Consider the following 13124-nt stretch of genomic DNA (forward strand, 5'->3'; position numbering starts at 1 on the left):
CCCCCCTTTTTTTTCACTTGTAGACTATATGGGGGAAGGTGCCACTATATCCTCTTAAATTATTTTAGGCCACAACCTCCACAATTGACCCTGCAGCTTTTTTGCTGCCCCCCCTGCAAAGTGCCGCCCTAGGCCTGGGCCTTGTAGGCCTAGGCCAAGATACAACAATGAAAACCTGTGACTCAGTGTAACTAAAAGGCAGCCTTCATCCACACGCCGGCTTGTATACAATTTGTAGGCAATTTTTAGGTATTTTGCCAAGGCACCCCTGAAGAATCCTCAAGGCACCCCATGGTGCCTGGGCACCCTGGTTGAAAAAGGCTGATCTAACCAACTTCGTTTTTGGAAAACACAATATAGATTCATCAAAGATAGGAAAAAATGCGTGTCAGTAGATTGTCCATATATTAATTATCAATGGTCATTATGTAATTAAAAAAAAATAATAAAATAGTAGGCAAAGCAAACAAACTATCACAAACTATCTTCTAATACAATTTCTGGATATATGACACATGTAATCCTTTTGGCTGGCAAGTTCAATATGGAGGCACATGGGTGAACGGTATATGACCCCTGCCCCACGCGTTCCTTCTTGGATGCTCGCCATCTGTCATCGTGATTTCGCCAAGAAAATTGATGTAACCATTCATTCCAGGACCAGCAGAATTACTGTGAAGGAATCTGGATGGTGTCCCTGAGCAGACGGCCAAATATGTACAATAAAACGTTGACTGATTTCACTTTAAGAAGCTTACCATGGAGTCTTTGTGCTCAGTCCATGAACTGATGTCTTCTTGAAAACTTTGATTTCACAGCTAAACCGGAGCTCTACCAAAATATACAGACACCTATAACCTGGACATCCTCTGCATTTCAATGTAAATAGCTAAATATTTATTCCCCGAGTAGGAGGGTTTTGCCCCATTTTTTCAGGAGGTCTTGTTGAATTACATGTGAACATTGAAGATGAGATGAGTTTTTCGGCATCAAGCCACATTAGCAGATGGGCAAAATGATTAAAGATTCCAGGAAAAACACTGTCTTCTTTGGGTTTGGTAAGCGCAGTGATGCAGTGACGCAGTGACGCAGTGACGCAAGGTGGTTGAAAATGAAGACGGACCAATGATGAAAAGTGAACCTTGAGATGGGTGGGAATGACGCAACGGCACATTATGGCAGAAATGTTCATTCACTACAGTAAAGTCTTAGAGCTGATATCTAATGCTAGACGTAGGCGTTCTTTCCATATTTAGAGATACTGTTACTTGACTCATATCGCGGGAGGGCAGCTTGCGGTGCGGGCTTCGCTGATGACAATGTGTTTGGAGCGCGGTAATTATAGGTGTATCCTCTGTAAAATAAATGGAATCATTAAAAATAAAACATTCATTCATTTAATGCCCTGTAAATGGCATATACATTACATACTGTATAACAGCTCAGTGCTTACATTAAAGTAGAACTAAAGGCAAAACTTTTTCCTGGTACCCCCTGTTGGAGATACAACAGCTTTCAGCTTAGCAGATTAACTGTAGTTCACAAATAGGACACTAGATGTCGCTAATGCTCAGTGATATGCTATGCATTTCTATGATGTGTTGTAATATCCTGTACACTGTACTGTACTTGTTGGTTATCTCTTCCTGTCTGTTGTTCTTAGTACAATGAGGTGACATCTTTGATTTCTGTGTTATGTTCCAATAAAGAAGCCAGTTCCTGTTTACTCCACAATGTCTGATCTGAATGGACTCCGCTGCACCCAGTGATCGCACTCTGCAACACCCCCATGGCCGCATACTATCATATGTACTGTATGCTGCCATTGATAGGCACAAGGAAAAGTAATTTACGGTAAGTATATTACACTTTTCTGTTTTCTGGTGCCTCCACGGCAGCATACACGTGATAGTATGCTGCCATGGATAGGCTCCAGGAAAAGAAAATTAAGGTAGGTATTGCAATATTTGCCCACTCTTCTTTGCAGAACTACTCAAGCTCAGTTACATTTATTGGTGACCATTTGTAGACTTCAGTCTTCAAATATGGGGTTTAAGTCTGGGCTCTGACCATACAAGGACATTCACCTTTTTCTCCTTCAACCACTATGTGATTATTTTTGCTGTGTGTTTTGGGTTCATTGTCATGTTGAAAGGTAAACCTTCTTCCCATTGACAGCTTTTAAGCAGGGGACACCAGACTTTCCTTAAGAATTTGATGGTATTTCACATCATCCATTTTTCCTTCTATCCTGACAAGTGCTCCAGTCCCTGCTGCAGAAAAACGCCCCCATTACAGGATATTACCACCTCCATGCTTTACTGTAGGAATGGTGTTATTTAGATGGTGAGCTGTATTGGATTTCCGCCAGACATTTCGTTTGCTGTTGAGGCCAAATAATTCAACTTTAGTCTCATCTGATCACCTTAAACGCATCTTGAAGATTCCGAGGCCACATGGAAAAAGGTGTTATGGTCAGATGAAATTAAAGGAGAGGCTTCAAGGCCGGCAGAACAGAATGATTACTGCTAGCAGCTTTAGCTATTTAAAAGATCGACAGCAGTACAACCAGCCTGCCCATACATGGATGGAATCTTAGCCAGCCCCTGCTAAACTGACCAAGATTTGATCCGTCTATGGCCGGCTTAAGGAATTGACATTGATTGTAGACAGCCTGGAGTCTCTGTGTATACATGCCAATTCTCTCGTGCTAGGTTTTGCAGCCAAGAGATCAAAAGTTGTCCACCCTTATCTGCACACAATACTACAGGACCTGCCAGGGACTTACATACTGTAGTTACATAGTAGTTGGGGTTGAATAAAGACATCAGTCCATCCAGTTCAACCTGTATAGGTGTGTGTGTGTGTGTCAATAGCCTGATCATTTCCCATAACCCTGAATATTGTGTTCTTTGAGGTGCACGTCCAAGAGTCTTTTAAAAGTATCCATACTCCCTGCAGCTACCACCATTTGTGGAAGAGAGTTCCACATTCTCACCGCCCTTACAGTGAAGAAGCCCTTACAATGAAGAACCCCTTACGCAGCATAAGGTTAAACCGCCTCTCCTCTAATCTCATTGTGTGGACACGTGTCTTCTTGCACGCCTTGGGACTAAATAGTTTTCTACCTTTGCTAGGATCGCCATTGAGGTATTTGTAGATTGCTATCATGGCCCCCCTCAGGTGTCTCCTCTCTAAGGAGAATAAATTAAGCGCTTGTAATCACTCCTCATAATTAAGGTCCTCCAATCCCCTAATTAGTTTAGTTGTCCTTCTTTGGGCTCTCTCCAGTTCCAGCACATCCTTTCTCAGGATTGGCGACCAGAACTGGACAGAATACTCCAGGTGTAGCCGAACCAGGGTTTTATAAAGTGGAAGGATTATAGCCTTATCTCTGGAGTGTATCCCCTTCCTTATACATGATAATATTCTGCTGGCTTTGACAGCCGCAGCTTGACATTGCATGCTACTTCTTAGTCTATCCTCCACTAGAACCCCCAAATCCCTCTCCATTCTGGATTCCCCCAGAGGTTCCCCCCTAGAGCATAATTTGTGTTTATGTTTTTTGCCCCCAAGTGCAATACCTTACACTTCTCTACGTTAAATCTCATTTGCCACGTAGTTGCCCACTCTGTTAATTTGTTCAGGTCTTTCTGTAAGATTTCTATATCTTGATATCTTGTCAAGATGATATCTTGGCTTGTTAGGAGCTGAGTGTTAGTTCCTTCCCTATCAAGGCCCAATACCTCTATTCATATTCAATTTGTGAACATCTGTTTACTCTATTTACCAATGAATGAATAATGGCTTTTCCACTGCAAGTACCGGCTCGGCTCCACTTGGCCCTGCTTGGCCCGGTTTGGTTTTCCACTGCATGGTACCGCATGGTACGGTGTTGGAACAGTTTGGTACGGTTTGGTATGGTTTGCTTTTCCACTAAAGTAGTACTAAAGTAAGTGGGTGGGATAACAACGATTTTCTGACCAATCAGTGGCTAGTAGTGACAAACAGTCAAGGCTAAATGCAAAGGATTGTGGGATATGGTACCGGTACGGCCCTCTTGGAACCACAACTGAGGTGGTACTGTTTAAGCGAGCCGTACCGTTCGGTTCCATGTAGTGGAAAAACGCTGCTGTACCGTACCGAACCGTTCCAACACCGTACCATGCGGTACCAGCAGTGGAAAGCACAAAAGCGAGCCGAACCGTTCGGTTCCATGCAGTGGAAAAGCACCTTAAAATATACAGTATGTAATATCACTGAAACAAGAGAATGTCTGTGGTGTCATACACCCCGTTATATTCAATGTTACACGAACCACCGTCCCTGTGTGGCTATAACAGACTCCATGTTTTTTGAAGGTTTCCAGAAGTTTTTGGAGTGTGTGTGTGTGGGAATTTGCGCCTGTTCATAAAAAGAGCATTTCCGAGGTCAGGCAGTGAAGTTACATGAGAAAACCTGGATTACGACAGGTGTTCAAATTCATTCTAAAGCTACTGTATTTAGTAGGGTTAAGGTCAACGCTCTCAAGGTCAGCTACACATGTTCCTCTACTCCAAAGCGGTCAAATTATGTCTTAACCACTTTACCTCCGCTCACATGGAGGCTACTGCGGCAAAGTGCCGCGATCCCGTCCAGCGACGTAGACCTACGTCGCTGGACTCCGCCCCTTGTGGGCGGCGCTCACGCGCCGCCGGAGGCTCGCTCCCGCTGTGTTCATTCACAGCGGGAGTCGGGCCAGGGGAGGAGCAGGATCTCCATCGTCGGGGATCTCCATAGTGACAGGGACTGACAGATCAGAGTGTTCAGCATAGCTGGACATCCGATCTGTCCTTCTGTCACACAGTCACCTCCCCCCCCACACGTCAGTAAGCACCAGGCATACATTAACCCCTCCCTCTCCAATAAAATTAACCCCTTCCCTGCCAGTGTAATTTTTACAGTAACAGTGCATATATATAGCACTGATTACTGTATAAATGTCACTGGTACCCCCAAAAGTGTCAAAAATGTCAGTCAAGGGTCCGATCTGTCCGCCGCAATGTCGCAGTCCCGCAAAAAAAAATCACAGATCACCGCCATTACGCGTTAAAAAAAAAACACCAAAAATGACAAAAATCTTTCCCTTAGTTAGTAAACGCAATAACTTTTGCGCAAACCAATCAAAATACGCTTATTGTGATTTTTTTTACTAAACATAGGTAGCAGAAAACAAATTGGCCAAAAATTAAAAAAAAACGGAAAATTTATATCAAATACTTACCGTAATTTTCCTTTCCTGATGGACTCCATGGCAGCATACGTTTGGGTAGCCCCGCCTCCACTCCTACCCTATAGGACCCCACTCCCATAAATCCTTGCTCCCTTTCAGCATCCGTGTTCTGTAACTAGCCTACTCAGGAACTGGGAGGGGACTCCTGCTGCCATGGAGTCCATCAGGAAAGGAAAATTACGGTAAGTATTTGATATAAATTTTCCGTTTTCCTGACAGACTCCATGGCAGCATACGTTTGGGAAATAACTCGCCAAAACACAATTGGGTGGGCAGATGCTGATAAATTTTAATTAACACCTGCAACAGATAATACTTGAGCACCAAAACCAACAGAAGAAAGAGCCGCCGGCTCAACACAATAATGTGACATAAATGTATGAATGGACGACCAAGACGCTGCTCTGCAGACCACATCCGGAGCGACATGTCTTGAAGCTGCCCATGAAGTAGCGACCCCACGCGTAGAATGTGCAGTCACCGCTTTAGGAGGAACCAGACCCTTCTCTCTATAAGCCCACTGAATTGCCTCTACTATCCAGGAGGCAATTGATCTTGAAGAGGCACGCATACCTTTGTTCTTCCCAGACAATAGGACGAAGAGATAATCTGTCTTCCGGAAAGAGGCTGTAGCTTCCAAGTACTGTCTGAGCGTGTTGCCCACATCCAGAGGATGGACTACCGGAGGTTCGGCCGATGAATTGAAAGTAGGGAGAACAATTTCTTGGTTCTCATGAAAGACCGACGTGACTTTAGGCCTTGCTCCCAGCATTGGAATAAGGACAACCCTATCCGGGAAAAAGGTCAGAAAAGGTTCCTTACTTCCCAGACTTTGGATCTCTGACACCCTCTTTGCAGATGTGATAGCCACCAGAAAGACTGTCTTGAGGGTGAGATGCTTCACAGATATAGGATCTTCAAGACTTGAGCCAACCGATGATAAGAAATCAAGGACCAAAGGCATGTCCCACTTGGGGAATCTCAGCTTCTTTTGTGGCCTTAGCCTTACCGCCCCTTTGAAGAATTGCCTGATCAAAGGATGTGCAGCCCAGGAAATGCCTGTGAAAGCGGATATGGCTGAGACTTGGACTCGCAAGGCGCTCACTGAAAGAGGCAACTCCAATCCCGATTGAAGAAAAGAAAGAATATCTTGCACGGAAGGAGATGACCAGGACTTTCCTTTGGACTCTAGGAAAGAAGTAAACCTAGCCCAAATCCTTTCATAGGTTTTATTCGTGCTTTGTCTTCTAGCACTCAAAAGAGTTGGTATGGCTACTTCCGGACATCCTAACGCTTCCAGCCTTCCCCTTTCAAAAACCAGACCCGAAGGTGCAGACGGGCTGGGCATGGGTGAAGGATGGAGCCCTGGGACAGCAGATCCGCCCTGAGAGGAAGAGGGACTGGGTCGCGGTAGCTCAGCTGGAATAGTAGGGGAAACCACGGTCTGTTGGGCCAGAACGGGATTACTGCAACCACTTTGACTGACTCCATCTTGACTCTCCGCAGGAATTGAAAGATGACTGGTACTGGGGGAAAGGCATAAGCCTTGTGAAACCTCCAGCAATCTGTCAGGGCATCCACCCCGAATGCTCTGGGATCTCTGTTCCTTGAGTAAAACTTCTGCAACTTCCTGTTGTTGAAGGAGGCAAATAGATCCACCTCTGGGATGAATTCCAAGGACAGGATCCAGTTGAACACATCCTCGTGGAGAGACCACTCGTTGTTGTTGAGTTGTGTTCTCGAGAGGAAATCTGCTTGTGTGTTCTGCGCCCCTGGTATGTAAACCGCCGACAGATTGACCAGGTTTCTCTGAGCCCAGGTCATTATTGGCTCTACTTCCCGAAGCAGGGATGCACTGCGAGTTCCGCCTTGTCTCCTCACATAGGCTACTGCAGTCGTGTTGTCTAACCTCAGCATGACTGAGGTGCCCCGAATGAGGTGGCCGAAGGCTAGTAACACTTGAAAGGCCGCTCGTAGTTCCAAGATGTTGGACACAGTCTGGCGAGAACAAAAGTCCCATTTCCCTTGTGCCATCTCTGTTCCGCAATGGCCGCCCCAGCCGGTGTTGCTGGCGTCTGATGTCACTGTCACCCAAGATATGGGAGCTATGGAGTGACAATTGCGCAAATTCTTCAGCTGTAGCCACCAAGGAAGCCAGCTCTTCATGGTTGCGGTTATCACTATTCGCTGAGAATTGCTGACTCCGTTCCATTGCTGAAGAAAACCCCTCTGAAAAGGCCTCATCTTCCAGAGAGCCCACCTCACCATAGGGGCTGTTGACACCATGGTGCCAATTACTCTTAGGCATTGTTTTGCTGTGAGACGGGATGCCGACAAAGCCAGAGACACTCTGTCCCTGATTACCGGAATCTTTTCTTCTGGCAGAGAGATGGTACGGTTCTTGGTGTTGAACAGCGCGCCCAAAAAGACCAGGGACTGAGTGGGAATCAGATGGCTCTTTTCTCTGTTCAGGATCCAGCCGAACCTCTCCAGAGACGAGATGACCAGAGCTAGATGTTCCAGGATGACAGATTTGTCTTGGGCCAGAAGAAGGAGGTCGTCCAGATAATGATAAAGACGGACCTCTCTCAGTCTTATCAAGGCTACCACCGCTAACAAGACCTTCGAAAAGGTACGAGGCGACGTGGAAAGCCCGAAGGGGAGACATACAAATTGAAGATGACGTTGGCCGACCGAGAATCTTAGATATTGCTGAAACTCTGTTGCCACTGGTACGTGGAAGTATGCATCCTTCAGGTCTACTGAGACCATCCAATCTCCCGGTTGAACGGCTTGCTGAATGGAGAATAGAGTCTCCATCTTGAATTTCTCTCCTTTGATGAAGCGATTCAAGTGCGTCAGATCTATCACTGGTCTCCAGGCGCCGCTCTTCTTGCGCACCATAAAAAGAGGGGAGTACACTCCGAGTCTTCTTTCTGACTCTGGCACTGGAACCACTGCTCCTTGAGTGACTAGCGAGTCTACGTAGGATAAGAGAATCTCTCTCTTGTCTCCTGACCGCGGAAGGGATGTAGGAACAAATCTGTCTCCGGGAATACTGATGAAGGTCCAAGAATGACCTGCAGAGACCGTGTTGACGACCCAAGCATCCCGGATTGAGGCCGCCCAGACCTGCCGAAAGTGAAAGAGACGACCTCCCACCTGACTGGCCTGAGCGGGCCCAATCTCAAAAGGACTTCGTCGTATCTCTATCCCCAGACGGATTGCTCTTGGGGCCTTTCCGAAAGGAAGACTGCCTGGACTTCCAATTCCTTCCAAATTCTCTTCCTGGCCTATAACTACGTGCCTCCCTGGCACGGTCAGTACTTTGTTTTCTGGGAGGAAGTCTTTTCTGACCAAGAAGACGCCTATCCTGGGGAAGGAAGCCCGACTTACCACCAGTAGCCTTAGAGATGGCGCTATCCAACTTATTCCCAAAGAGGGAAGAACCCTCAAAGGGAATGCGGCACCACACCTGCTTAGAAGCAGGATCAGCCAACCAAGGGCGTAACCAAAGTGCACGCTTTGCTGTAACAGATGATAGCATCCCTCGTGCTAACAGGCGTATAATATCAATAGACGCCTCCCCCAGGAAGGCTGAGGCCAGCTTTAGCTCCTGGATAGGAGAATTCTTGGCTGCATCTTCAGAGAAACTTCTGAGAGAGTCATCAACATTGTCCACCCATACTTCCATGGCTTTGGACAGGGATGCCAAGGCTAGGGCCGGTTTACAGGCAGCTCCCACTGAAAGATAGACACGCTTCAGATCCGTGTCGATTCTTCTGTCGAGAGGATCCTTAAAGGAAACCGTATCCTCAAGAGGCAAAGTGACATGTTTTACTAGCCTCATCACCGCCGCATCCACGAGCGGAGGAGATTCCAGGTGTTTGACTTCCTCTTCCTTGAATGGATAGAGTTTAGCCAATTTTGAGACCATGGAGTTCTTCCTCTCCACCTTGCTCCATTCTTCCGTAATGATATCTCCCAGTTCAGGAATGAATGGAAAATTTAGTCGCTCTTTGCTCACCTGCTTAAAATATTTTCTCTGCTTGGGAGCGGAGACCGCTGGATCCTCCCAGTTCAAGGTTTCTCTGATTGCTTTCACCAACGGTGGAACCAGGCTGAAAGAAAATCCTAAGCTGGATTCATCTTGGTCAGAATCACTCTCAGATTCAAATACAGAGGGATGGCTAGGTTCAGAAGATTCAAGGACCCGTCCGCCAGACGATTCTCTAACAGGAGAGACAGATGGCTCTGGTACTGGAGACTGCCGCCTATTAAAATCAGCCAGGGAGTCCTTGACTATGCGCTTGACCATGGACTCAAGCCGTCGGTCAGAGCTTCCCCTTTCACCCGCTGCTCGGGAATAACAGGAGTCGCATAGCGATTTTCCGTCCAGTAAACGAATACCGCAGCCCCAGCATTTTCTCTCGCTGGATTGGTGTGAAGACCTAACGGGTGACCGGTCTTTACTGCGGTATCTGGACTTGGAAGAGGAGCCACGTTTGGAGGAAGAGCGGTGCTGCTGCGTTTTCGCATGGCGATCTTCCTGTGTGCCTTGAGGCTGTTCAGACCTAGAGGAGCTGCAAAGGGAACATACAAAGGAATAATGTACCAGACCGCCCGTATATCCTGCTCCCCCCCCCCAAATCCAGCCCTACACTTACCTAAGAGAGGGCTGGTCACAGGGGAGCGGTGATGTATCCATTAGGAAGGCAGACAGAAACACTAGAAAAGATCAAATGCAAAATACACTAGCACCGTGCATAGTAATAATACTGGCAAAAAGGGGCCCCCCATGGAGCAGATAAACATACCTTGAATGGGGAGCGAACGGTCGTGGGAACGCCGCAATCCACAGTCAGTCCCACAGTCTGTGGAACTGACAGATCTTTAAATTTGGCGCCGGCCGTGACGTCACGGCCGCGACCTATTGCGCATGCGCGAGTAGCGGCAATTGCCGCTACTGCGCATGCGCGAACCAAGCCTCGCTCTCGGTCCGCCGGCGCGCATGCGCAGAGTGACCGAGAACGCCGAGGATGGAACGCAGAGCGTTCCACGGCGTCCATTGAACCTCCCGGACCACCAGGAAGTATACGGAGAGGCAAGGAGCCGCACACTAGATCACCAGGGATGCACTAGACCCCAGGCAAGTAAGTACATAGAAAAGATAAGAAAAAGGCACTTACCCATCCACATCGCTTACCGCTAGACACCAGGGATATATCAAGTCAGCCATTGGGAGATAAATTCCAGCGATGGGGCAATGCACATGAGGCCACCCGCAGCAGCCGGGCTCACTGGCCATCCAATTTGGCCTGCTTCGTCAGGCATCTTTAGGCTCCTATTCAGCATGCCCACCCCATACCCCGCAGCAGCAAGGGCTTATTGGGGAACCAACTCCAGCCGACCGTCATTACCCTGCGTCCGTAAAAGCGATCATCACAGAAAGTAGGAATTCAGCACCAAACAGGTGCAGGAGGAGGACAAAAAAAGAACACGGATGCTGAAAGGGAGCAAGGATTTATGGGAGTGGGGTCCTATAGGGTAGGAGTGGAGGCGGGGCTACCCAAACGTATGCTGCCATGGAGTCTGTCAGGAAATTTGATTTTTACATTTTTTTGGGGGGGAATTTCATATAAAAAAATGTGAAAAATATTGTTATTTTTTCAAAATAAACGCTCTTTTTTTGTTTATAGCGCAAAAAGTAAAAATCGCACAGGTGATCAAATACCACCAAAAGAAAGCTCTGTTTGTGGGGAAAAAAGGACGCAAATTTCGTTTGGGTACGGCGTCGCACGACCGCGCAGTTGTCAGTTAAAGTCACACAGCGCCGAATCGCAAAAAGTGGCCTGGACGGAAGACAGCAAAATCCTCCGGTGGTAAAGTGGTTAATAGAGCTGGCTTTGTACAAAGGGACACAGTCATTATTCAAAAGAAATTATCCTTCCTTAAACCTTTTCCACAAGTTTGGGAGCACTCAATAGTCTAAAATATCTACTGGCCCAATCAGTTTACACCATTTTATTTTATTTCCAAGTAAAATAATTCTCTCGTGTTGCTTCCTAACCTCTTTAATGCTTTTCTCTCTTTCATTATATGAAATAAGTGACTGATTACAGAAAAAAAATTTCAAGGACAGACAGAAAAAGTAAAGGAATACTAGGAAGAAGACTGGTTACGAAGACGAGGACATTCCAAACAAATGGTAACACCATCAGTCATCTCTTGAAATAACAGTAGACTACCCCAGAAGATTGCTGGGAAATCCTCTGTCCTTGAGAAGTGTTCCATATGATTTTTTGATAAACCTTCACTGCAGCTATTGCCTATAATTCACGTTTGGCTTCTATGCATACTCAAGTCATTCAACTGCTAAACATGTGTTTCGCTACCCTGTAAGGGTCTCTGATTTCAGCTGGTTCTTCGCCAAAAGTGTAGAGGCTGCCTGTCTACCCAAACAACTGTCTATTCACTCCGGCTCCAAAAAACAGTCTAGGGGTAAAGGCCGGCCCTACCATGGGTCCCCGCTAGGTCCATTGGACCCAGATGGACCTTTGAGATGGGCAGAAAATTGACACCCAATATTTTTTTTCAGCAGTTCTCAGTTTGTGCCTCGTTACGGGCGGCATTTCCCCATCTCATAATGCCGTCTGTAGTCCAAACTGTTGAGTATACTGAGGCAGAGCGTCTCCTCCTGGGAACATCCCTAGCGTGATCATGGTGTGAGCAATGACTTCAGACATCAGAGTTATAGGAGGACTGGGGACAGACAGTGGATGTTTGGTGGACCGGTCTGGTGGTGAGTTATGGAAGAAGATAACAGTATCAATATAATATTTTCTAAATGTTATATTTATAAAAAATAATCAACGTGGTGGCCTTTCAGTGGGCGTGATATTTTGGGGAGTTGGGGGAGGAGCAGCATTTTATTCTTGGACCCAGGCAGCACGATGTTTTGGTTAGCCCTGCTAGGGGTTGTCTTTTTTGTTTTTTTTTGCTTGTAAAACAGGTAACGGGAGAGGGATTAGGGCAGGGGCAGACTGGCAACTTTGGGCCCGGGGGGGGGAGTACAAACCAGAGGCCCATGGTGCAGTAACTCTGCCCCCTCCCACTCGCCTTCTTTTTAACCTTCTCCTGACCCCCATTCCAAGCTGAAGCCCTGCTCTAAATACTCTCTAACTTACTGGCTGAATCCGGGTTCCTGACCTGGCCAGCAGGGGGTGGTTGGGGGGAGCTGGGACACCTTGGTCGGGGCTGGCCGGGGGAGAAGAGGTACAGAACCGGCCTCTGCTCAGACTCAGTTTACACCATCCATGCTTGGGGGGGGGGGGGGGGGGTGGCCTGCGCTTTTTCCTTGTCTTTCATCCTGCTCTCAGTAGGTCAGTGGCGGGACTTTTTACTTCTCTTCACTAGGAATCCTTTAGGCATGTCTGTGGCAGAAGCAGTGCAGCCTTTTTTACGGGGGCATCAGAGTGGCCCAGGGGGCAATTTCCCCCCATGCCCCCTGGCCCAGTCCTCCCCTGGATTAGGGTAAGGGATACTCCAAAATGGTTAGCAGCTGGCCATGGGAGGACAATTCTCTTCCTGAATAAATTGGAATAATCGACAGTCTAATGCTCCACAGCTGGGGACCACAAGACATGTCTCTGAGCAGTCCATTGCTCAAAAGTTGATGACCAAGAAGCCATTTTTTAGCATCTGTTTACCTTGCACCTATGCACAACTACCAGTACCCAGTGAAGTCTCCAGGCTATTGCACAGTCACAGGAATCAGTATAGGGTCTTTACTCATGAGTCCCCAGGACATCTGCCACTTTCCAGCTACCTCCAGGCACACCCCAGTGACTAA

General features: G+C 47.1%; 1 protein-coding gene across 1 annotated transcript in view; it reads right to left on the reverse strand.

Moving 5' to 3' along the window:
- Nucleotides 1-1086: 1086 nt before the first annotated feature.
- LOC309553209 (claudin-15-like) overlaps nucleotides 1087-13124 on the reverse strand; it is a 107182-nt gene continuing 95144 nt past the window's right edge. Inside the window, exon 5 of the mRNA XM_082254161.1 lies at nucleotides 1087-1354. Within this exon, the coding sequence (XP_082110287.1) occupies nucleotides 1228-1354 (127 nt within the window). The 3' untranslated portion in view covers nucleotides 1087-1227. The remainder of the gene's footprint in view (nucleotides 1355-13124) is intronic.

This window comes from Pelophylax lessonae, assembly GCF_965119305.1.
Source record: "Pelophylax lessonae genome assembly, chromosome: 4".
NCBI lineage: Eukaryota > Metazoa > Chordata > Amphibia > Anura > Ranidae > Pelophylax > Pelophylax lessonae.